Source organism: Chelonoidis abingdonii, chromosome 8, assembly GCF_003597395.2.
Source record: "Chelonoidis abingdonii isolate Lonesome George chromosome 8, CheloAbing_2.0, whole genome shotgun sequence".
NCBI lineage: Eukaryota > Metazoa > Chordata > Testudines > Testudinidae > Chelonoidis > Chelonoidis abingdonii.
Window position 1 is genome coordinate 41,667,424 of NC_133776.1, and position 25,010 is coordinate 41,692,433.

General features: G+C 42.1%; 1 protein-coding gene and 1 pseudogene across 1 annotated transcript; one reads left to right on the top strand and one right to left on the bottom strand.

Annotated features, from left to right (window-relative positions):
• Positions 1–10,488: 10,488 nt before the first annotated feature.
• TRIM42 (tripartite motif containing 42) lies at positions 10,489–24,692 on the bottom strand. Its single transcript, XM_032797110.1, is given in 5 exon segments — positions 10,489–10,575; positions 18,353–18,580; positions 19,267–20,099; positions 21,560–22,266; positions 24,337–24,692. Coding segments are annotated over 5 exon segments (2,211 nt in total).
• LOC142047222 (uncharacterized) lies at positions 13,734–15,516 on the top strand (annotated as a pseudogene).
• Positions 24,693–25,010: the final 318 nt, after the last annotated feature.

The window sequence follows — 25,010 nt, forward strand, 5'->3', positions numbered from 1 at the left end:
CACACTCACTAACTATCCGTACGAACCAAATTCTACCATCTGTGACAAGCCCAAGCAACCAGATATGGTGAATGGATTGGGGGTTGGGAGTCCTGTTGTGGTCCAGATGGAGGAAGAGGGAGGACCTCTTCTCTTCAAGCCATGGAGATAGGCTTCAACATGTGCATCTGTGTAGCTATTGATCCAGTAGCCCACTCCTTCCTCGGAGTCTGACCTTTGCTGTAATAATACTTAGCTCCTATATTGCACTCTTCAACAGTAGATCTCACAGCACTTTACAAAAGTGCCATGTGACTATCTCCATTTTACAGATGTGGAACCTGAGGGACTCAGCTGAAAAGTGAGTTGTCTAAGATCACCCAGTGGGAGAATTAGGAATGAAATCAAGGTCTCCTAAGTCCCAGTCCAGTGCTCTGTCCACTGGCAACACAGTCTCTCTACACAGAGTGAAAGAGTCTCTGTTGTGTAGTACACAGCTCCCAGGTAGTGTGGACCCTCTGCTTGGGTTCCTCACAGAAGACCTGCACTGTTTTTGCCATCAATTCATTCTTCCATCTCTGAGGGAATGGTGAAGTTTGATTTGGCCCTGAATGCATAGCCATACACCTTACCTATAGTTTTAATTTCATGTATGTATTTCTGACTTTATTCCCCTAGATAATTTCTAGTTTCTTTTAAAGTCGGAAGTTGCATGTTCTCAATTACATAGAATTTGTGCTTCAATCATCTAGTTATTTTGCTAGTTTCAAAATTCATAGGGAAATTTGCATCCTTCCCTACCATCTTTTGGCTATATATATGTTAAGCAGCCCTTCAGAAGACCAGCTTGAATGGCAGTAACTCTCCCAGCAATGCATCCATCTTTTTAATAGAGTTCAGAGGGGTTTTTTCCCCCTCCACACTAGTAACTAACACAGACTCTATAAATTCTTGGGGATTTCAAGATGCAAATAACAATCTTCTGGTTGTGGTATTTGCATTTATAAAGGTGTTAGTTGCTCAGGGAATTTCCTGCTATTCAGCATCACCAGCTCATGGCAGGAAGAACACCTCTTAACAATCCGAAATCAAGTTACTGTCTCGGCTGGGGCACATTAATGGCTATTCAAATACTTTACAAAGTGTAAGAACCAAGGTTTTTAAAATTGCCCTCAAAAGTATGAATACCCATAATCACATATCACAAACATGGACAGCCAGTTTGTTGCCAAGATATCAAGTGGGGTTGGCCTAAAAACAGCATATTTTGTTGTAGAAAAAATTTGACAAAAACAATTTTTGTTGTCATCATCATCATTTTCCTTTGAAGCTTTTCAGGTGTTGTGACTGGAAATTTTCAGCCAGCTCTCCGGTCAACTCAGTTTTGCATGTCAACAATGCAGCTGATTTGTGTGGGCAAATATTATTTTGGAGGCAAATAAAAACATATTCATACAAAGGTACCTGCTTAAATTCTAGGTGGGCTCTTCTATAGTTTTAGGAGTAGGATGTGGGCATTTGGAGGCATCCAGAGAGGAATTTTACCTTTAAACATTTTTTTGAAGCTTGGAAGAAGATGTAAGCAATTGAGGAAGTACTTCTAAATATACAGTGACTTCTCAGAGAACTGTTTGTGAGAAAAAACAGAGTAATCAAAGACTTGCGTGCTTCTAATTTGGAGGGTCTGACAGAGACTTGTAACTCGTGCTGATTTGAAGTACCTCTGTGATAGGACCCACTAGCAGAGTCTGGTTGGTCCCTACCCAATCACATTAGTTGTTGGTGCCTCGATCAACTGCTTAATCAACTACACATATACTCATACATTTCTGATGTTGAACTCCTTATGTTTATGGAAATATGTTTATGAATGTAAATATGACATAACTGGAATGTGCTTTGTGCTAGATATGACATGTAACATATTTTTGCAAAGATTATGCTCTACTGAATACATTAATTCTATTTGTAGGCATGTATCATTTTTATATCTGAATTTATGAACGTTGGTGCTATGCTTGTATCTGAAGTGTTTGCTGTAGGAAACTCATAAGGGAGGTTTGGCCAACATACTGTGAAGGATCTATTCAAGTAATACGGATTCTTAACTACAATGATCTTTGGGAAAAGCCAACCCACCTCTGAGCTTTCCTGGGAATGTTCAAACTAACATGTAACCAATGGCGTCGGCCTGCAAAAAACTGGATCATTCATGGACATGTGACTTGCCCAGGTGGCTATAATGTAAAAGGCCCTGGAAGCCTCTCAATTTTGTCTTCAGCTGCTCAAGAGATGGCCCCTCCACCCCAAAGAAATGCCTGAAAGAAACTGGAACAAAGGACTGTAACTAAAGGGGTGTGAGTGATTGCTGGACCCAAGCTTTAAACTACAACCTTGGTCTGAAAAGGTTTGTACCTGAGATAACACCTAGGATGAGAAATTAGTATTTGTACCTAGATCCTTAGTGTATTCAATTAGCCTTGCGTGTTTTGTTTTATTTTGCTTGGTAACTTTGTTCTATCTGTTATTACTTGAAACCACTCAAATCCTACTTTTTAGACTTAATAAAATCACTTTTGTTTATTAATTAACCCAGAGTAAGTAATTAATACCTGGGGGAGCAAACAGCTGTGCATATCTCTCTATCAGTGTTATAGAGCGCGAACAATTTAGGAGTTTACCTTGTATAAGCTTTATACAGAGTAAAATGGATTTATTTGAGGTTTGGATCCCACTGGGAGCTGAGTGTCTGGGTGCTGGAGACAGTAGCACTTCTTACGTGATTTCAGTTAAGTCCACATATTTGGGGGCACGGTTCAGACTCTGGGTCTGTGTTGCAGCAGGCTTGCATGTCTGGCTCGAAAAGGCATGGTTCTGAAGGCCCAAACTGGCAGAGAAAATGGGCTCAGAGGTAGTCTCAGCACATCGGGTGACAGTCCCAAGGTGGTCTCTGTGACCAAACCTGTCACAACGTTGTTTCTGACTGAACATATATTCTCCTTCCCAAAAAAGCTTTCAACTAGGTAAAAAGAGTATTTCTAAACTCCAGCAAAAAATCATGAATGAATTAATATAAACCACTCACAGTGCCTAATAGGAGTATTAAGCGAATCTAGGCATTTCTATTGTTAAAAACCTGATAAGCCTGAATTTGTTCTGTTATATTAAAACCTGTGTCTTCTTGAGAGAAACACAAAGAACCATGTCTGCTGCTGGCAGTTTCTTCAGCATACTCAATACTCTTTCATTTCTAGTGTCTTGCACTCTGGATTCTGTGACTTCAATAGAACTATTCATATGATTATAGTTAAGCATGCTATTTAGTGCTTTGCTGAACTGGTGGTAGGAATTTCAACTCACTGCAAGATTGCTCCCTAAACTGTTTGTGCTGCAGTGATGTATGCTGTTCTTCATATTTGTTGATTTACTCTAGTGTAACTAACAGCAGAATTTGACCCATATACCATTTTAATGGGGAAATTTGGAAATTAAAAAAAAAAGAGCTTACTTTATTTATTGATAGAATTCTGTATCAGTGTTCCATCATTATTCCTGGGATTGGTATCAAACTAAATGGCCTATCATTGTCTTGATGGCCTGTTTACTCTTTAAATACTCACACCACTTTTGCTTTCTTTCAGTGTGCTAGCACCTTCCCAATTTTCCAAGATTTGCTAAAAATTAACATCACTGGTGCAGAGCACTCCTCAGCCAAGTCTCTGAAATAATTTACTACAAGCTATTATCAACCTCCATAGTTATTACTGAAAAAAGTATTTTGTCCTCATCATGTTATATGGACACATTGTTCAGATTGGTTCCATTTACAGAAAAGAAATATCTGTTTGACACTTTTGCCATTCTGTTAAATGACAATTTTACCATCTCCAGCTATTAATGGACCTATGCCATGATTAGGTTTCCTTTTCCTGATATATTAAAAAAATCCTTATTAACCTTAACACTTTTAGACATCTATATTTCATTGATATCTGCAGCTTCTAATAATTACCTGCATTTCTTAACTGTTTATATTTATGTATCACAATGTACCACAACACTTCCATTTGTGGTGTAATAATTATACTTTTACGAAGGCTTTCACATCCCCTATATTCCTGGATGACTTTTTAACCAAAGTTAAATTTTTTGCAAGGTAATTTTGGCTTTTCAAGCATCTAGCAAATATTCTTAACCAATTCCCAGTTTTCACTTTTACTCTCAATCAATTTTGATAATAATTCTCATTCTGGGATGTTTTCCCTTGAACTATGGTGTGTGCCTGAATGTGTCCTTCTTTGTTGGTACTGTATTCTGTTTGCATAAACAATGATGCAAGCACTTGAGTTTAGGCAACTTTTTAATTTAAGTTCAGTAATCAAGTCATCTTTATTTATTAGCATGACTGCTAATATGGACTCCCATATATTGGGTGCAATATCGGTATTAGAAAATTATTGGAGATGTTCAAAGACACAAGTGGCAGTTAGTTATTTAACATCATTGACTTTTATAGCAATTGGGCTTGGTCTCATTGAGAGGTATGAAAAATCCACACCAGTACATCCCTCGGCCCGTGCCACTTCCAATAGCTCTCATTGGCCTGGAGCAGTGAACCGTGGCCACTGGGAGCCACGATTGGCGGAACCTGTGGACGTGGCAGGTAAACAAATTGGCCTGGCCTGCCATGGGTTTTCCCTGCACAAGTGGAGGAACAAGTTTGAGAACCACTGACCTACGCTGATGGGTGAACTCTCCCATTGGCATAGGTATTGTCTACGCTGAAGTGCAAGAGTGGGGCTGCGGAAGCATTTCAAGTGTAGACAAGCTCTTAGTTGTGCCGAGAAGAGTTATGCAGAAGTTGCGATAATAGAATCCTTTCCTACTCTTGGCTATAATGGGGCAGCAGATATACCCTACCGTATTCTTGAGTTGCAATAGCATCCACGGGAATTTTGGTTTCGCCAGTGGATATGGGCAGTCACAGATTAGTCAGTCATATGCTCTCCATCCCACCCTATCTTCCAGAGGCCTTGTAGACTAGGAGAGATGGAGATCCCATTAAGAGTAGCTCGGTGTATAAACTGTGGCTTATCTCACCTACAAAAGTAGAGGTGAGTGAGGAGACTTTGTGAATAGACAAATCTTAAAACTATAAACACAGAACTGAACTCCTCAGATTTATTTTCTTTCAAACTGGTGTTAATTAATTCAGGCCAGCTGTATCCTCTGGTAAGCTCTTGGCTGTAAAGAAGATGATTTGACAGCCACCTTTATGGCTAATGTCATCTTCAGCATGGTTGGTTACAGATATTTCAAGTGACAAATGGTTAGGAAATGAAATGATGGCTCATCTAATATTTAATTACATATATGTCTTTCATTTTTTCACCTTAGCAACTCGCCTAACACAAATGGATGCTCATTATTCCCTAAAAAATTACGTGGTCCTAAAATGCAATCCAATTTAATACTTACAGGACCTCTGTGTTTATTTACCGGCACAGACTGCTTTAAAGATATTCCGCTTCTGTGTTCCGGCTTCTGTCACACTCATTACCTTGAGAAGTAATTATGTAAATTCTGTACTGCATTAAACTCAAATGGGGTTTTATTTATTTATAAATAATCTCAAAATTTCAATTTCAGGGCATGCAGCTGAAAAACCTGTGCATGGGATGAGAGAGTGAGCCAGTCACCCCCACTGAAACTGAGCAGTAAGCAGTATATAAGCAAAATTGTCCCATTCTTTGCCTTGCCTGTTTATAGAGGGAAGAAATGCAATAAATTGGGCTGTAGACATCCAATCATTATGGGATTTGGCTCTACTTGCAGAAGGCAGGCACTGAACGCTGTGTGAGGAAATTAACACATTTTTCTCTTTAAAAAGAGGCAACTCTGGAAAAAAAGAAAGAAAATGGAACTGAGATAGAATAAGTGAAAGGTGTTCATTTTCAAAGAAACTAATGCCTCCACCAGCCCCACAAAATTAATCAAAAACATTAAAGCCTGCAGGGTGCCTGATCCCAGTCTCACACGGGTATAAATCAGATGTGGCTGCTATAAAATCAGTGGAGTTGCTCAGGTATGAAACTGGTTTAAGTGAGATCAAAATTGGGCCTCTATTTGATTGTGCTGTTGCATATTATGTGAGGCCCAATGCTGCAAGGTGCATCTCTTGTGAACTGCTAAGCACATGAGCCTCAATGGGAGCCAAGGGCTTCCAGGAGCTCAAAGAAGATTTTCAGCATCTTCCAGGCTTGTCAGGTCTTTTTGGTGTAATTTATACACTTGAGTCTGCTAATAAATGATCTCTCACTCTCCTGTAATAAAATCTGCTCACTTTATTATGTGCCCTAGGGCTACAGAAGCTATACAGTGAGTACCACTGATAAACAGAAGGGATGGAGGGAAAATAGTTGAAAATGAACCTGTCCTATGCATCTAACTGCCCTTCAATTAGCATGTTGTACCCATGCATCTTGGGAAAACAGACACCCTTCAGTGTTGTTTGCAGGCTAAAAATGAGGGGGCTATAGCTCCACTGACTTAAAACTATTGAAAATCTGGTGCAAAAAAGTGTGCTACTGAATCAGCTTCAAGCTCTGATGGAATGGTTATTTATTGTCCTTGCACTTCATGTCCGGCTATCACCTGTACAAATAAATGTAGTGTGCAGATTGAGAAAAACATGGAACCTGTGGAGCTGATTCCCCCTGTTTCCATTCAGCAGTAACTTATAAAATAAAACCCATGTCAGGGAAACACTAAGGCTGAAAAGTGAAGCACTCAAGTCAAGAAATAACGGGTATGGTTGCATGCCCTACAGTGCAGAGATATTATAATATAATCTCTAATTATTTGACCGTATATTATTTCCACAGGATCCTAGCCCCATTCATTGCACATAAATCGTGCATAGTCAGTTTTGCCACTTCCTAGGGAAAATGTATTATCCATCAAAATTCATAAAAAGAAAAAGCAAACTCATTCTTAGTTGTAATTAATATATAATTTAGGCTGAATATATGCACTGAACTACAGAGACACCCAAAGAAATTACGAATGTCTAATTGCAGTACAAAAAAGTCAATCTACTTCTGACATTGATATGATCTATACTTTTTCCCCTCCCCTTACAAAAATCACTTTTGAAATTTTTTGGGGGGACCTTTCTTCTGTGAATCCTAAGAGACCAGGGCCGGTGCAACCATTTAGGCAAACTAGGTGGCCGCCTAGGTGGCCTAGTGGTTGGGGGCGCTCAGACGAGGAGGTGGAGTGGAGGTGAGCTGGGTGGGGTGGGGCGTGCGGGGAAGGCTACCCGCAGTAACGGGGGAGGGGGCGCACAGGGAAACAGCTCCCCGCCCCAGCTTACCTCCACGCTGCCTCCTCCACTGAGCACACAGCCCAGCTCTAAGTTTCTTCCAATCAGCGCCACAAGCCTGGGCAGGGAGGAGAATTAGAGCAGCGCCAGCATGATCAGTGGAGGAGGCGGAGCCAAGGTGAGCTGGATGGGGGAAAACCCAAGCAGGGTTAGCTTTCTCCGGGGGAGGTCTCCCCAGTCAGGGTTAGCTGCTATGGCGGTGGGCGGGGGGAGTCTCCCCAGGCAGGGTTAGCTGCCGTGGCAGGGGGGATTGGGAAGGTCTCCCCAGGCAGAGTTAGCTGCCACAGGGGGATGGGGGAGAGTCTCCCCGGGCGGGGTTAGTTGCCATGGGGGGGACAGAGTGGAGAGCGATTACCTGTTGTGGTGGGGGGGGGTAGCTGCTGTGGGAGGCGCTCCCCAGATGGTGGGAGACTGAGTTAGCTGCCGTGGGGAGGCGGGGTTAGCTGGGTGGCGGGTGGGGGGTGCAAGGTGGGAAGTTGCGCTAGCGCGAAACTTCCTTGCACCATCCACCCTGCTCCCCAGGCAGAGTTAGCTGCATGGAGGAATGGGGAGAGTGTCCCAGGTGGAGTTATTGCCAATGGGGGACAGGGGGAGTCTCCCCGGGTAGGGTTAGTTTGCTGTACGGGGATAGGGTGGAGAGGAATTAGCTGTCAGGGTGGGAGGGGAGGTCTCCCCAGGCAGGGTTAACTGCCATGGCGGGGGCGGGGGAGGTCTCCCCAGGCCAGGGTTAGCTGCCACAGGGATGGGGAGAGTTCCCTCGTGGGTTTGGCTGCTGTGGGGATGGGGAGAGTCTTCCCAGCGGGGTTAGTTGCCGTGGCGGCATGGGTGGATAGGGAATTAGCTGTCGTGGTGGGGGGCGTAGCTGCTGCGGGGATGGGGGGGGGCTCCCCTGGTGGGGGGCAGGGTTAGCTGGGTGAGGGGTGCAAGGTGGAAGTTTCGCCTAGGGTGCAAAACTTCCTTGCATCGGCCCTGTAAGAAAGTATGTAGTCTATGCCTTTCTCAACATATTATGCACACACAGCAGAAGCAAAATAATGTTACAGGACTAAAACAAGTATTTTTTGTTAAATATCCGTTGGCTTTCAACCCTCTGTAATGGGAAAATGCATGGTATTACCCAATTGTTATATTTCAATTCAGTTGTTCTGCTACGTGGACTTAAAAAGGAAATGAAGGAAATTTTAAAAAGGAAATTTTGTACGTAAAATTTACAACTACTACCTCTACTACTTCTTTTTTTATCCAGATATTTTTAAAATATAAAGAAGAGTGTCAAAGAAGTTTAGCTCCTGGAGGAGAATAGATGCAGATAATCACTAAGTTGGCAGGAACCCAGGAAATCATATGCCACTGGAGAGGGTAACAAGCAATATCAGTACTGCAGGTGATGAGTGCTTAAAGGGTTGTAACTAAAGGAAGGATAGTTATGTTTAGTATCGGGGGCAGAGGTAGGAGGAGAGAATGAATAATAGTCTTCAGTGGTCCAGTGAGGGACCATATTTAACACCTCAACTACTCCCTTTGTCTTCAAATCCTCCTTCAATGAGGGCTGTATGAATAAGAAAAACCTGTTTTGGCACCTTGTCTTAATATGTTACAAAATGTAGTGACCTGATTTAAGCAAGCCAAAAGAGATAAAGAATACATTCTTATTTTTATAGCTCTTTTGCCTATATTTTCTAGAGTAATTAGGGATTTTAGAGGCCTCAATTTTTTGAATGTACATCCTGAAACATCTATGAGGGCGGGTGTTCAGCTCTCCTGAAAATCAAGCCCCAGTAAGATGTTTTGCGGTCAGCATCCAAAAACAGAGGCACTCAAAACTGCTAGTCTCTTTTGAAAATGTAAATGTTTGCAAATAGTATCTCTAGACACTGTCCAAGTTGAAATGATCTGTCAGAAAGGGGCTGAGCCCAGATCATGTACATTACATTAAGTATCACTAATGATTTAGTGACTGGCAAAAAGGATAAGAAGTTGAACCTCCTGGAGTCAATTTTTGGCTTTGCCACTAACCATATGTGACCTTTGCAGATACTTGCCCATGGTCTGCAGCTCAGTTTATACGTCTGTAAAGTGGGTATAGTATTACTATCTTACTGTAATGAAGTGAAGCTGGAGAAAGCTTCACTGTACTTGACTCTGAAAGGAGCAATAGACTACTGAAAGGAGCAATAGAGATACAAAATATTAATCATACATACAAATAAGTAATTTGTTTGCCTTAAGGTAAAGCCAGACAGTTGCGTGGAATGAAATAGACACAGTAGACACCTAGGAGCTGTGTGCCTGTGTGGTGAATGACATTTTTTACTCCAGCGCTGTAACTTGCTCTTAATTGGTGTAGTTTCTCTTATTGCTGGCATTTACCAGGAGTAACTATTTTTTTTCAATAATATACAAGTTGCCTGTCTTTTGTGACCTTCATGTAAAGGACCTTCAAGTAAAGTGAGCATGATCCTCAGCATGTGACTGAAGTGCAGAAGGACATATTCCCCTCTTTGTCCTGGCTTTTCTTACTAGGGATGAGTACCTTTGTGGTCATGCGCTCCTACATTCATTAATACCAACCGTGTGCAACCTATCACCTTTTACCTTGCACCTAACACTCTCACTCTGCACTGTGCAGGATTAAGGTCCAGGAATGACATCAGCAAGGTGAGATATGAACTCCTGGCACAAATCACAGATATTTGTAGAGTGGCCTTTATGAGGTGCATTAATACTATGTAAAGAGTGTTGCTGTATAAACAAGTTCAGACTTGGCCTCTTAGGAAGTAATAATCAAAGTATTAACTTAGCAGATTCCTGCAATGAAAATGAAGACATCAGTCTATATTACTTTTTCTTTAAAGGTACTAAGCACCACAGAGCTGGCTTCTGAGATTTGCAGTTTATATTTTCATGTAGAGCACAAAATTTTCCTCATGTTTTGGTGATATTTCTATACTAAAGAGGCAAAAGACAATGTTGAGATATTTATTTATTGGATGGATATGTTATTTTGAAGAGTTTACTTTCAGATCTTAGGCCGCATGCTAGCTTCAATCAAAAATTATAATAGATTTTTTTCAGATCTTTTCTTTAAAAACAAAACAAAACATACTGTCTTGTTTCTTTGAAGCTTAGAGCTGTTTATAGAAAGCAGACTGAATACTCCGCAGCAAGCCCCATCTGCCTCTGGCTTTCCCATGCCCATCTGGAGTAACTACCTGGAATTGGAAAAAAATAACACAAATTCAGAGTTAGGAATATTTTAAAATACATACAGTTTTCAGGGACTTGGTATCTCAGGTGCTGAATGATAGGGTAATAGAGTTCTTCCAATTGTGGTATACATTTTTAATGGAGCTCAGGGTCAGATTTTCAAATACTCAGCTTCCACAATAGAGGATAGATTTTTCAGAACAGCCCAGCTGCCACTTATGGCCAGATTTTCAAAAGAACCCATTTTGAGCTCTTCTGAAAAATCTAGTCACTTACTTTGCTGCCTAAATGGAAGCTGAGCTCTTTTGAAAATCTGTCCCTTAGGGCAAGTAGGAAGTGAGCAAAAGCCATCATCACCAGATGGCTGCTGTTTGGTATTCTGTGTACAATGTAATGATTTTTTAAATGTACCTAGCACCAGCCTTTAAGTGCAAGTAGCAGGTCAGCTAGGGAGAGATTTTTAAAAGCACTTGGGCCCAGTTCCCCAAAGGTATTTAGGCACCTATTACCTATTGAAGTCAATGGGAGTTAGGTACCCAAATGGCATTTAGGAGCATAAGTCATTGAGACTTGTGATCCTAAATTCTTGAGTGCTTTTGAAAAGCCTCTCCCTAGTTTTTTGTGGACAAGTGTCCAATCACAAAAAAATGGTATCAGAACTCAAACGAATTAGTTTCCAAGTTGGCCATCTCATCAGACAGGTTTAAAAATGGTCATGGCAATTGAATTTCATCCCTACAAGCAGTCGTGCCAGAACAGGGTGGAATCACATCTGCAGCCTTTCTTACACTACCACTGGCTGCATTGCAGTTGTTCTGTTCACAGAGCAGACTTAATTTTCATCATTAACCTAGGAACTTTCTCAAGGACTAAAATAACTTAAGCCACATTTCTAATTAAGGACTGGACTGGGCAATTAAAGCACAGCTGTGATTGAGGGCAATACAGAGTGATTGCACCCCATAGTTCCTAATGTGCAGGGGTAGTTAGGCTGACTAGATTGCAAGTGTGAGGAATCGGACCAGGAGGTGGGGTGGGGTGGGCGGGTAATAGGAGCCTATATAAGAAAAAGCCCCAAATATCAGGACTGTCTCTATAAAATTGGGACATCTGGTAACCCTAGGGGTAGTATGCAATCTGTGCCATTCTTCAGGACCCCCAGTGTGCCCAACCTGCCCCATAGGCTTGAGGTGGAAGAGGAGTGCCTCACCCCTGGGACAATGTGCTTCCCAGAAGGGGTGTCTGAAGGGAGCAGATCCCATGCTCCTACAGTTTAGACTTAGAAACTGTGATTATCGGTGACTCTGTGTGGGTATAGAGCCTGGGATAATCTGGCCCTGATATAATATGGGTTTGATCAATTCCTTTTGGATAATTGGATGTGTCAGAAAATATTGTATTGTTTTGTATAAATAAAACATCTTACATTCTCATGGTGCATTTACATTAAATGTAACTCTTCTGAAGTTTCCATGCAGCTGGTAAAGTAAAATATTCTGATTTTATGCAAAAAGAATAGCAGTAAGTTATTTTTAAAAAGATCTATAAATGTCTGTCAAACATGCCTTCTCATTTTCATTTGCCATGGAACTCTTTGCTTATGTAAATTACAGCAGATGTTAAGCAAATCTGTGTTTCTCTGGAATATTAATACAACTCTGCTGCCTGTAGAAAGAACTGTTTTCAAAAGAAAAATCAATATAGTACTCTAGTGTGTCAGATAAAAAAGAAAATACTGTGTTAAATATGTTAAGTATGGGAAGTAGAGCTGCCTGGGTGGCCCACAGGTAGTGTTATCATTAACACTCACCTAGTGAATTATTTGAGTGCCATTTCAAAGCTAGACTCTCATAAAATCCAGGTGACAAGGGACTAGGAGCCTTGGAGGGATAAAACTCAGTGTAAAGTGAAACCGGGAAGAGAGAAGTGAGATTGTTCTGCATGGAACCACAGAGTGAAATCCACCCTTTCACAGACAACTTATGCAAAGGGCTATATATTGTGACAAAGTTCCTTCTCTACCTTGGTGGGTTCTGCGCTTATTGGTGGATTTGCTCACCTCGGGTGGAGCCCACAGTCTGGGTCAACTCCTCCTGTGTCTGATCAGGAGTTGGGAGGTTTGGGGGGAACCCAGACTCACCCTCTACTCCGGGTTCCAGCCCAGGGCCCTGTGGATAGCAGCTGTCTATAGTGCCTCCTGCAACAGCTGCATGACAGCTACAACTCCCTGGGCTACTTCCCCATGGCCTCCTCCAAAAACTTTCTTTATCCTCACTGACTAACTGGGAGGCTTTTAACTAGTTTGAGCCAGCCCTTGATTGGCTTCAGGTATCCCAATCAATGTAGCTATCTCCACTGCCTTCTAGAAGGATCTTAATTGGCCCCAGGTGTCTTGATTAACCTGGAACACCTGCCATTTGATTACCATGGTACCAGGGATTTGTTTAGCGTGGGGCTAACATACCTGTTCCTCACTACTTTATTGTAGCCATCTGGCTTTGCCTCATCACAATACTGAAGTCCCACATAAACCCTTTATTGGGACTAAATGGTGCATAGAGCCTTTTACTGGCTTTCGGCACTGGGATGATTTGCTCTTGTACATATAATGGTTCCAAGTGGAAAAATAAATGGACTGAATACATGTTTTTGGCCAAGATTTAGAACAGAGAGGTGACATCAGTGTGTGGTGCTGGGGGCCCAGCACTTGTGATAATTAAGTGTTTGTTTTTGAAAATCTTGGGTTTGTTTAATTTTTTTTCTTTAAAACCATAAGAGAGACATTTGATAAGGGTGCTGAGGGACATTCTGAAACTTTCTCTCCCTCTCCAGGTCTCTCTAATTCTCTTTAGCCTGGTCTACACTATGATTTTAGGTCGAATTTAGCAGCGTTACCTCGATTTAAGCCTGAACCCATCCACATGACGAAGCCCTTTTTTCCAACTTAAAGGGCTCGTAAAATCAATTTCTTTACTCCACCTCTGACGAAGGGATTAGTGCTGAAATCAGCCTTGCCAGGTCAAATTTGGGGTAGTGCGGATGCAATTCGATGGTATTGGCCTCCAGAAGCTATCCCAGAGTGCTCCATTGTGACCGCTCTGGACAGCGCTCTCAACTCAGATGCACTGCCCAGGTAGACAGGAAAAGGCCTGCAAACTTTTGAATCTCATTTCCTGTTTGGCCAGAGTGGCAAGGTGCAGGTGAGTGCAGATCTCATCAGATCTCATCAGCAGAGATGACCATGATGGAGTCCCAGGATCACAAAAGAGCTCCAGCATGGACTGAACGGGAGGTATGGGATCTGCTCGCCATGTGGGGAGATGAATCCAGACTAGCCAAACACCGTTCCAGTAAATGAAATGCCAAAACATTAGACAAAGTCTCAAAGGGCATGAAGGACAGAGGCCATAACAGGTGCACAGCAATGCCGCATGAAAATTAAGGAGCTAAGGCAAGCCTAGCCTACATAAAAACCAGAGAGGCAAACGGCCATTCTGGATCAGAGCCCCAAACATGCCGCTTCTATGATGAGCTGCATGCTATGCTGGGGTGGGAAGCCACCACTACTCCAATCCTGTGCTTTGACTCTGTCAATGGAGAATCACAGAACAGGGAAGTGGGTTTTGGGGATGAGGAAGATAGTTCACAGCAAGGAAGCAGAGAAACTGGTTTCCCTAACAGCCAAGATATGTTTTTCAACCTGGACTGGGAGACAGTAACCCCCGAACCCACCCAAGGCATGCTCCCGGACCCTGAAGGCAGAGAAGGGACCTTTGGTGAGTGCACCTTTGTAAATATTACCAATGGTTTAAAAGCAAGCATGTTTAATGATTAATTTGCCCTGGCATTCGCGTCCAGTACAGCTACTACAAAAGCCTGTTAACGTGTATGGAGATGGAGCGGAAATTCTCTAGGGACATCTCCATAAAGCTCTCCTGGATGTACTCCCAAAGCCACTGCAAAAGGGAAGTGCAGTCTTATTCCATCCGCCATGGTAGGACACTTTACCACACCAGGCCAGTAGCATGTAGTCAGGAATCATTGCATAACAAAGCATGGCAGTGTATGGTCCAGGTGTTTGCTGGCATTCGAACAACATCTATTCTTTAGCTTGCTGTGTTATCCTCAGGAGAGTGATATCGTTCATGGTCACCTGGTTGAAATAGGGTGATTTTATTAAGGGGACATTCAGAGGTGCCCATTCCTGCTTGGCTGTTTGGCTGTGGCTGGACAGAAATGTTCCCCGTTGTTAGCCACGCAGTGGGGGGATGAGTGAAGCGTGAGTGATCTCTCACACCAAACTGGCAGGCCCTCAACAAGAGGCAAAATGCGACCTTGTAACAAAAGCCCATGTGCTGTGTAATGTGAACAGCAAGGTTTAACATGAGTGTACCCATTTTTCTCTAAAATGTGTCTTTTTAACTACAGCTTTCCCTTTTCCTCCACCAGCTACAAATGTTTCTCTTTCACAGAGGCTAGTGAAGACTAGAAGGTGAAAAAATGCACTCGGAATGAAATGTTTTCTGAGCTCCTTCTGTCCTCCCACACCGACAGAGCACAGCAGAACGTGTTGAGGCAGACAATGTCAGAGTGCAGGAAAGCACAATATGAACGCGAGGAGAGGTGGTGGGCTGAAGAGAGTAAGTGACGGGCTGAAGATAGTAAGTGTTATCAGCTTGCTGACAGAAGGCAAGAGTCAATGCTCAGGCTGCTGGAAGATCAAACTCATATGCTCCAACATATGGTTGAGCTGCAGGAAAGGCAGCAGGAGCACAGACCACCACTATAGCTCCTTTGTAACCAACAGCCCTCATCCCCAAGTTCCATTTCCTCCTCACCCAGACGCCCAAGAGCACAGTGTGGGGGCCTCCAGCCACCCAGCACTCCCCCTAGAGGATTGTCCATGCAACAGAAGACTGGCCTTCAATAAGTTTTTTAAGTTTTAAAGTGCAGTGTGGCCCTGTTCTACCCTCCTCCCCAATCCCACCCGGTGCTTCCCTTTTCCCCCAGCCCTCCCGGGATACCTTGGCAGTTATGCCCCTATTTGTGTGAGGAATTAATAAAGAATGCATGAATGTGAAGCAACAATGACTTTATTGCCTCTGCAAGTGGTGATCAAAGAGGGGAGAGGCGCGTGGCTAGCTTAGAGGGAAGTAGAGTGAACCAAGGGCGGGGGGGGGGTTTCATCAAGGAGGAACAAACAGAACTCTCACACCGTAGCCTGGCCAGTCATGAAACTGGTTTTCAAAGCTTCTTTGATGCACACTGCACCCTCCTGTACTCTTCTAATCGCTCTGGTGTCTGGCTGTGCATAATCAATGGCCAGGTGATTTGCCTCAACCTCCCACCCCGCCATCAATGTCATCCCCTTACTCTCACAGATATTGTGGAGTGCACAGCAAGCAGTAATAACAATGGGAATATTGGTTTCGCTGAGGACTATCCGAGTCAGTAAACTGCACCAGCAAGCTTTTAAACATCCAAATGCACATTCTACCACCATTATGCACTTGCTTAGCGTATAGTTGAACAGCTCCTGACTACTGTACAGGCTGCCATAAGCCATGGCATTAAGGGGTAGGCTGGGTCCCCAAGGATAACTGTAGACATTTCAACATTCCCAACGGTTATTTTCCGGTCTGGAAATTAAGTCTCTTCCTGCAGCTTTTGAAACAGACCAAAGTTCCTGAAGACACGAGCGTCATGTACCTTCCCCGGCCATCCCACGTTGATGTTGGTGAAATGTCACTTGTGATCCACCAGTGCTTGCAGCGCCATGGAAAAGTATCCCTTTCGGTTTATGTACTCGCTGGCTTGGTGCTCCGATGCCAAGATAGGGATATGGGTTCCATCTGTCGCCCCACCACAGTTAGGGAATCCCATTTCAGCAAAGCCATCCACTATAACCTGCACATTTCCCAAAGTCACTACCCTTAATATCAGCAGCTCTTTGATTGCGTTGGCTACTTGGATCACAGCAGCCCCCACAGTAGATTTTCCCACTCTAAATTGATGCCTGACTGACCGGTAGCTGTCTGGCATTGCAAGCTTCCACAGGGCTATCACCACTAGCTTCTCCCCTGTGAGGGCTGCTCTCATCTTGGTATTTTGGTGCTTCAGGCCAAGGGAAAGCAAGTCACAAAGTCCCATGAAAGTGCCTTTACGCATGCGAAAGTTTCACAGCCACTGGGAATTGTCCCAGACCTGCAACTCTATGTGGTCCCACCTTTCTGTGCTTGTTTCCTGGACCTAGAATCGGTGTTCCACAGCATGAACCTGCCCCAATAACACCATGATGTCCACATTGCCGGGGCCCGTACTTGTCTTCATCACTCTCGCCACCGTGCTGCCATCGCCTCCTTGCCTAGTTTTGCTTCGGCAGGTTCTGGTTCTGCATATACTCCAGGATAATGCATATGGTGTTTACAGTGCTCATAATTGCTGCGGTGATCTGAGCAGGCTCCATGATCCCAGTGCTATGGCGTCTGGGCTGAAAAAAGGCACAAAACGATTGTCTGCTCCGACAGAGGGACGGGTGACTGATGACATGGCTTACAGGAAATTAAAATCCACAAAAGGGGTGGCTTTGCATCAAGGAGAAACACAAACAACTGTCACACAGAATGGCCCCCTCAAAGATCGAACTCAAAATGCTGGGTTTAGCAAGCCGTTGATTTCACAGAGAGAGGAAGCAAAAGAATACAAAACAAATCGGGTCTATTTCTTGTTTTGTTTCACTTTACGTCTTTAGAGTGGCAGCAGACGGTGCAGTTCAACTGCTAGCCATTGTCATTTCCTGGGTGCGCGGCAGAAGATGGGAATGACCTGTCTGAGTCACTCCCATGTCTGCCCAAGCGCCCCTGACTGACCTCACTGAGGTTGGTTAAAAGAGCACCCAGGAATAGATGACGACAGCTACCAGTCATAACGCACCATCTGCTGCCAAAAGGCAATGAGCTGCTGCTGTGTAGCAATGCAGTCCCACATCTGCCAGCACCCAGGAGACTTACGGTGACAGTCAGCTGTGCAGGCTCCATGCTTACCGTGGTATGGCATCTGCATAGATAACCCAGGAAAAAAGGTGCAAAATGATTGTCTGCTGTTGCTTTCACGGAAGGGGTGGAGGGGGGAGGGCTGACTACATGTACCCAGAATCACCCACGACACTGTTTTTGCCCCGTCAGGCATTGGTCTATCAACCCAGAATTCCAATGGGCAATGTGGGATAGCTACCCACTGTGCAACGCTCTGGAAGTCGATGCTAACCTCCGTACTGTGGACACAGTCCTCCAACTTATTGCACTTAGAGTATTTTTTGTGGGGACACACACAATCGACTGTATAAAAATGATTTCTGAAAAACTGACTTCTATAAATTCGACCTAATTTCGTAGCGTAGATATACCCTTTGATTGTAAATGCTTTGGGGACAAGGACAATATCTCTCTGTGTGGCCATTCAACCTGTAGGACACTGGGTCCCTAGCACTGTGATAATTTAAATATATTATATACTGGAATGAAGATTGTAACCATGATGCAGCTCTACTGTTGGGAAAGATAGAAACACTCTAATGATAGCAAATTTGGATGGGAAAAAATATTCTGCGGAGAAACTCAGTACCTCTCAGGATTGTGGGCTAGTATGCTGAATCACTTTCCTGAGACAGCACCAGATGACGTATTCTTGTTCATGTGTAGAGACAAAGAAGAATTAGAACTCCAGATAGGACGATGGAAAGGCAAAGTAACTACAGACAGAGGGACAGAGATTCTACTGTACCTTACAAATGTCACTCCATTGACCTGGACCATTTATATTGATGGCACGAACTTTAAAGAGATATTCTGTGTTGGGATCCAGATTATGTATCTCAAGGTTCTGATGCTTTATCCCATGCAATTCTCCAGCTAATTTTGTTTGGACAATGTTATCAGGACTAACAGAAACAACTTCATAGAACTCTACATTAAAGAAATCCACATCTTCGGTGGGACATGTCCAGTAAATCTGTGGAGAAAAAAGATTTACATTGTCCAGCTATATGTTTTTGTTTCATTTTCTTACATTTTTCATTTAAATTTTTTGGAAACAGGCCACTATGTTTTTTCTCTTCGTTGTTACTGCTGTTTCTGCATTTAAAAATTGAAACATGCCTAACAAAGCATGTAATAAGTGAAAGGCAATGACAATTGGGATAGCATTTCGAAAAATGGTAAGTACCTTCCGGGATGTTCAGAGCACACTCATGTCTCACACTGGAATTGATGTCTGGTGTAAGCATTTAGCACTTTCTATGACTTATTTGACATCTCATCTAACTGATGAGAGCTGATTAATATATCAAATGTAAAAACATAAAATAAAACATTTTTTTTAAAAAACTACTCAAATAGGACCCAATTCTGAGATATGCTGAGCAAAAAACAACTTGATTTTGTATGAGCCACAACATACAGTGCCCTATTATGCCAACATTTAATGTTAAAATACTTCCTTTGTACAGGAACGTTCATATAATAAATTCTCATAATGGCCCTATTAACTACAATGGGTTCAATGTCTTATCTATTATCTCAGAATGAACTTTATCAGCATTACTCATTCACAAAATAAATGTTTTAAGCTATATTAAAAGGAAAAGCAATTTGGCTAAACCAGGACCTAGTCTACATACATTTTTTTATAAGTCTTACTTTGGCCGCCCTTGGATATACAAGTGTCTGGTAGATGATAACTAGGCCTGGAACCATAGATGATCCATTGACAAATAGTTCTGGATTGTGACTGATACTGTAGCTTTGATGGTTTCTTTCTTTTCTTTGAACTTGAGTAGATGCATCCCAAAATGCAAACATTTCATTATGCTCTTTACGATGAGGGGGAGGTGTGGAATTTGGTCTTCCACACATTTCTTTCCTCCTCACACTTGATTCATACTGTGAATTTAAGGTTGATAAAGATGGACTTCGGCGCACAGTTACATGTTTTTCTGCATGGGTACTGGAAATTTTCCTTGGAATCATTATGTCTGAATTACAGGGATAAGGAGCTTTGTTTGCTTTATCAGCTGATTGCTTCATTCTAATGGGTGATTGGAAAAGGTCATGCAAGTTGGCTGAAAGCTATTCAAAGTTGAGTTTAAGGTTCTGAATAGGGTCTTCTCTGAGTCGTGCGCTGGGCTGATAAATATTAGTAATTGCATCTTCTATTTCTTTTACCAAAAAGTTTGCAGACTGCAGAAATGCAATCTGGTTTTCCTCCTTCAAAGCCTCCTTAGAATATTGAATAAGGCTATCCATTTGAGAGATTTTTATGGATGTGTGTGCCACATACTCTATAATTCCCTTCTCTTTTTTAAGTTCAATGTTCTCAAGCAATTCCATCATTTCCTTCTCTTGTTCACGGAGAATGTTCCGTAACTTGAGGAATCCATTTCTGATCTCCATTCTTTTAGTTTCTTTGTAGGTCTTAAAATTGTTCTTTAGCAAAAGGATTTCCATTAGGTCATTATCGACCCCATATCGGACTGTAAAACAAAATCAAGCCAATAATTTCAACATCACATTGGAATGTTGTGTAGAAGTTAGCTGGCCTAGTATAGCATAGAGCGCCTTCAGGACTGATAGAAGACAAGGAATCAGAATTCTGATGCTCTACTCAGCTGTGCCACTCTTTGCTAAGTGTCCTTGTAGTAATTAGTAATTACTTTTCAAATATGAATGGATAAAGTTAGAAACCTTAATAGATGTGACCTAATTTTGAGAGGTGCCAGAGCTTGGCACTTCTGAAAATTAGGTGGCCACTTCTTTAGATGACAAAGTGGGAATTTAGATGCATAAATTTACATACCCAAATTCAAAAAAAATGGCCTCATCCTCTTAGTGCCTCAATTTGGTCTTCTGTAAAATAGATCTGATAATGCTTATGTACCTCACATGGGATATTTTGAAGTTTAATTTATAAGTGATCATAAAGCCCAGAGTAATCTTTGTGAAATTTATCATGTTAATGCAAAGTATTACTTATTATGAAAACTATACTAGCAAATAGCAGCAATTATTTGAATTTCTTGTTTTGTTTTTTATTCTGTCCCTCTGTCTTTTCAAAGGTTGTTATAGGGATTTAGCCATGCAACTCCTATTTAATTTAGAATCTGGTGCCAGGGTAATATCCTGATTTCAAAGTTTATACCCATAAATTCCCTTGTAAGCAGGAGGGAAAAGGGGAGGGGCAGGATTCTGGGAGGGGTCAGATGAGGGAAACAGTAACTAGGAGGAAGAGGCATACAGTATCTGCTCTTGAATTGGGGAGCACTGGGGTAGGCAAAGGAAAGGGATGAATGGAGGGGAATGTCAGAGATGCAGGGTACCTGATGAGGTGTGCTGAGGCTAATGAGGTGGATAGAAGGTGATGCAAGGAAATGTGGGGAGGTGGGAAATCCATAAATTCTTATTTATTTTAAACTGTAAGGGTCAATTTCTGGCCCATTCTATAAGCCCTTTGTGGTACTTTGGCAGTGTAAAGTGACTGTAAAAATGCCACAACTGTACAGCTGAAGAGTCCCTCCGTGTGAGGAAATATCTGACTTAGCTGTCTCTAGACCATCCCACATCTTGGGGAGAGAGCTCGGCCATAGTGCTGTGGAACTACAGTAAGTCCTGACTGGTAAAGCACCCAGGCAAGACTTGCTAATGACTGCAGCAGTGAAGCCTTGTGTTTGTAGACTTCATATTTGTCACAGCACAACCTTGCAGTAGCTGTCATGTGTTAATGTGCTTTAAACTTGTGTATATCTATCTATCGATCGATCGATAGGTAGGAAATTTGCAAAGAACTTCATTAAAATTGTTGTTGAAAGTGCATTTTGGGGGAGTCCAGCTGAAACAATATTACCCCCTCTATACAAAAATCACACAGCCAGTTAAATTGTGACAAACAGCAGTTTTTAAAAACAGCACAGACAAGCAGAAAAACTGAAATAGGAACCTTTTTTAAACTTGGCAATAGCACTGAAGAGTGAAGCAGCCTCATTTGAACACGCCACCGGCAAGGGTAGTGTCTCATGATCGTTGTGCAGTGAGTCACTGCAGAACTCACAGATTAGCTCATGGTCATCTAGACAGTATTTAGAAAGGTTTGAGTTCGGATGGAGTAAACAACAGCATTCTCCTTGATCTTCTCGATAGGCTTTGGTAAATATGTGGTCTTGAGTGGTGATCTCACTGTGATATAACCTTAGACACTCGTTGCAAAAGTTCAGCCGGCATGTGAGACATCTCTTGGACGCCTTCCTTGTCTTCTCTTTGCAAACTTGACAATAGATTGGTGCTTGGGTTCTATCAAATCTCCACCTCAGAAAGCCATGTCTGCGCATGTATCTTCTAGCCAGTTTGGCTCTCAGGTAATTCACCCTCAACTGAATTTTATTAGAGTAGGGGAGGCAGTGTGCTTTGACACACACTGGGCATACGATGATGAAGAAAGTTTCAGTTACTTCAGCTTGGGCTTTGCTTTTACTTATGCACTTCTCACAAATGCAGTGGTTGCATGGCAGCATAAATGGGTAGAGATACAGTTGTTTACATAATGGACAAATGAGTTGGTCACGAAAAGCATGTCCTGATGCATCCCTGTCCAGTGTAATGATTGATGTGTCACTTTTACTTCCAAAGCTTGGCAAGGCAACTTTTGAACTGAAAACAAAAAAAATGTGGATACTCACTAAGAAACAGATTCTAATGTACACAATTCTGCTGTATAACTGCATTAATTTTTATTTCAAGAAACAGGTTATGACTGTGCTCTGTTCTGCCAGAATTGCACACAAGTGAGTGTTTCTGTTCACAGTAGTGGTTGCACATTTACTACAGGTTCAATGCATATGAAGATGCCTGTTTTATTTTTCAAGAAGTCCATTCCCCCCCATTACCACAAATGTTGCAGCTATTACACAAATGTCATCATAGAGCACCTATTTTTTGTTCCATCTCTTTTTCTTGTTTATATGCTTTGCCTGTTAAAATTACTATAATGAGTTATGATTCATGTGAATAGTAAAATAAACAGGTATCTTAACCATTGTATCTAACTATCCCTTGCTTTACAAGGGGAATCAAAATCCGCCTTATAATGGAAACTTATTGCCATCTCAAGGATCTTTGTGGACAAAAGTTTAAAAAGTGGCTGGTGATTTTGGGAGTCTCAATTTTTGCAGTGCCCAGCCTGGGATGCCTTAAAGGGGCCTAATTTTCAGAAAGTGCTCTGTAAATCTCTCTGCTCTGTAAGTGCTTTTGAAAATCTTGGTCAACTGTCTCTCCATGAGTCCAGTGAAGATGACATAAGCTCAAGTGGTTAACATAGTCACCAGAAACATGAGATAAAATTACTGCCTCATCATTCAATTTTTGCAGTAGATCTGGTTGGGTTGCAGCCTTGGACAGTCTTGTACCCACTCCCTGCTTCCACAATACTGCCTTCACCACTACATTTCCTTGCTCCACTCTTGTTGCTACTGTTTTCAATCCCATATCTTCTCACACACACACACACACACACACACACACACACACACACACACACAACACACACACATCAGAACAGCACACACACCCCAACACTGCTAGCTCCCCCTTGGTTGTTGCCCGTCCCCCTCCCCTGTATAAGTGTGTAATGTCATAAACTAAATAGATTCTTCCCAGAGCTGCCCTTGTTCCACCCACTTGCCTTCCCCACTTTCAGAGCCAGAGTTACATATTTTAAAGGCAAGAATCACTTATGAGTCATGTATCTCTGGAGATCAACAGGTTCTTCTCCACTCACAGTCTATCTTTATCACCACTACCACTACTTTGGTCTGGCTAGTTTCTTAGAGCCCCAGGCATACGATTGCAGTCATTTCTTTTCACTGTCTGCTCTTCAATTTAATCTGTTTAGTACTGAAGTTTTTCCATCCCTCCCCCCCTACACACCCACCAAGATCATTATCATCCCATCTTTCTACTCTTTTCAGAACATTTTTTGCAGTTGACTTTCAGTGTCCTCTACTTCCTACCCTGACCACCATTTTCCATTAGTCGGTATTTTTCTCTTACATCTCACTTCACATTTCTCTTTACCAAACGTGTCTCTTCTCATTGTACACTCCTCTTTCTTTCCTTTTCTCAGGCTTTCACTCAATTAGAACTGGTGGGAATTTTTCAGTTAACCATTTTTTCACTAAGAAAAAATGTAAATTTGTCAAAACCAAAACTGTTCACAAATCAATGAATTTCCTGATTTGAAAAAATGTCAAGAAAAAAGCCTTTAAATTGTCAAAATATTTCATTTTTATATTTTCTAAATGAAAAATTCAAGTTTCCTGGTTCAAAATAACTGTTTTGAAATTTATGCTCAATGAGGGTTAAAAAAAAGAAAAAGAAAAAGTCAACAGTAAAATGGAACATTTTGAAATTATTGATACAAAAACATTTCAGTTTACCCAAACTGAAATAAATCTTCAGGGTCCAGGTTTTGTTTTGGGATTCACAAACATTTTTTAGATTGTTTTTTCTTTTTTAATTTTCCCCTTGATTCAGGCAGAGAAAAATTTTCCAGGATGGGAAAATTGCCCTCCCACTACCTCAGCTCTACTTTCCATGCCCAGCTTGGTCACACTGTGAAAAAGTGACAATTTTTGATTTGCCAAAAAAAAAAAAAAGCAGCATATCCATTGGAACGCAATAGGTAAAAAAAGAATCAAAGAATCATTCTCTGAATGCACTTACTGACGTCTCCTTGTGGCTCTGGGAAGGTATGATGCATAGATGGTATTCCTGCAGCATCTGCTCTCATAATACTGACAGCTGGTGTTCTCATCAGTGGCACAGCAACAGCACTTGCAGTCTGGGTCATTTGAACAGGAGCAGCAGCACCAACGGCAATTTGGGTTCTCTGAACATGAGCAGTGACAACATTGGCAAGCTCTGCCTTCTGCATATGGGCAAGGGAAACAGTTGCAATTCCGCTCCTGAGTGAAAAGGAAACGCCAACACAAACAACATTCTTCATCAGTCCTTTCCAGTGGCGGGCAGCAATGGCAGCCCGGGCAACATGGCCAACTTAGGCATAAAGTATTGGCCATCACTCCACAAGACACTCGGAAGAAGGTTCACTGATCCTTTGAACCTAACCTCACTTTACACAGTAGCACTTCTAAAACACATGAGACCAGTCTGATGACTCAGGCTTTGTGTTGGAATAAATGGTTCTCATTCCAGTTAGGAATAATGATGTCACAAGGAGCTATTTAACTAAGGACAGTCATATTTGCATATGTAAGTGATATGCTGATTACATCATGTACATGTCACAATTTGCTGTTACTTGTATTGGCACCCCATACAACTGTTTCTGAGCTTGCAGAAGTTACATGTTCTCCCAGCAACGAATGGCACTTTAG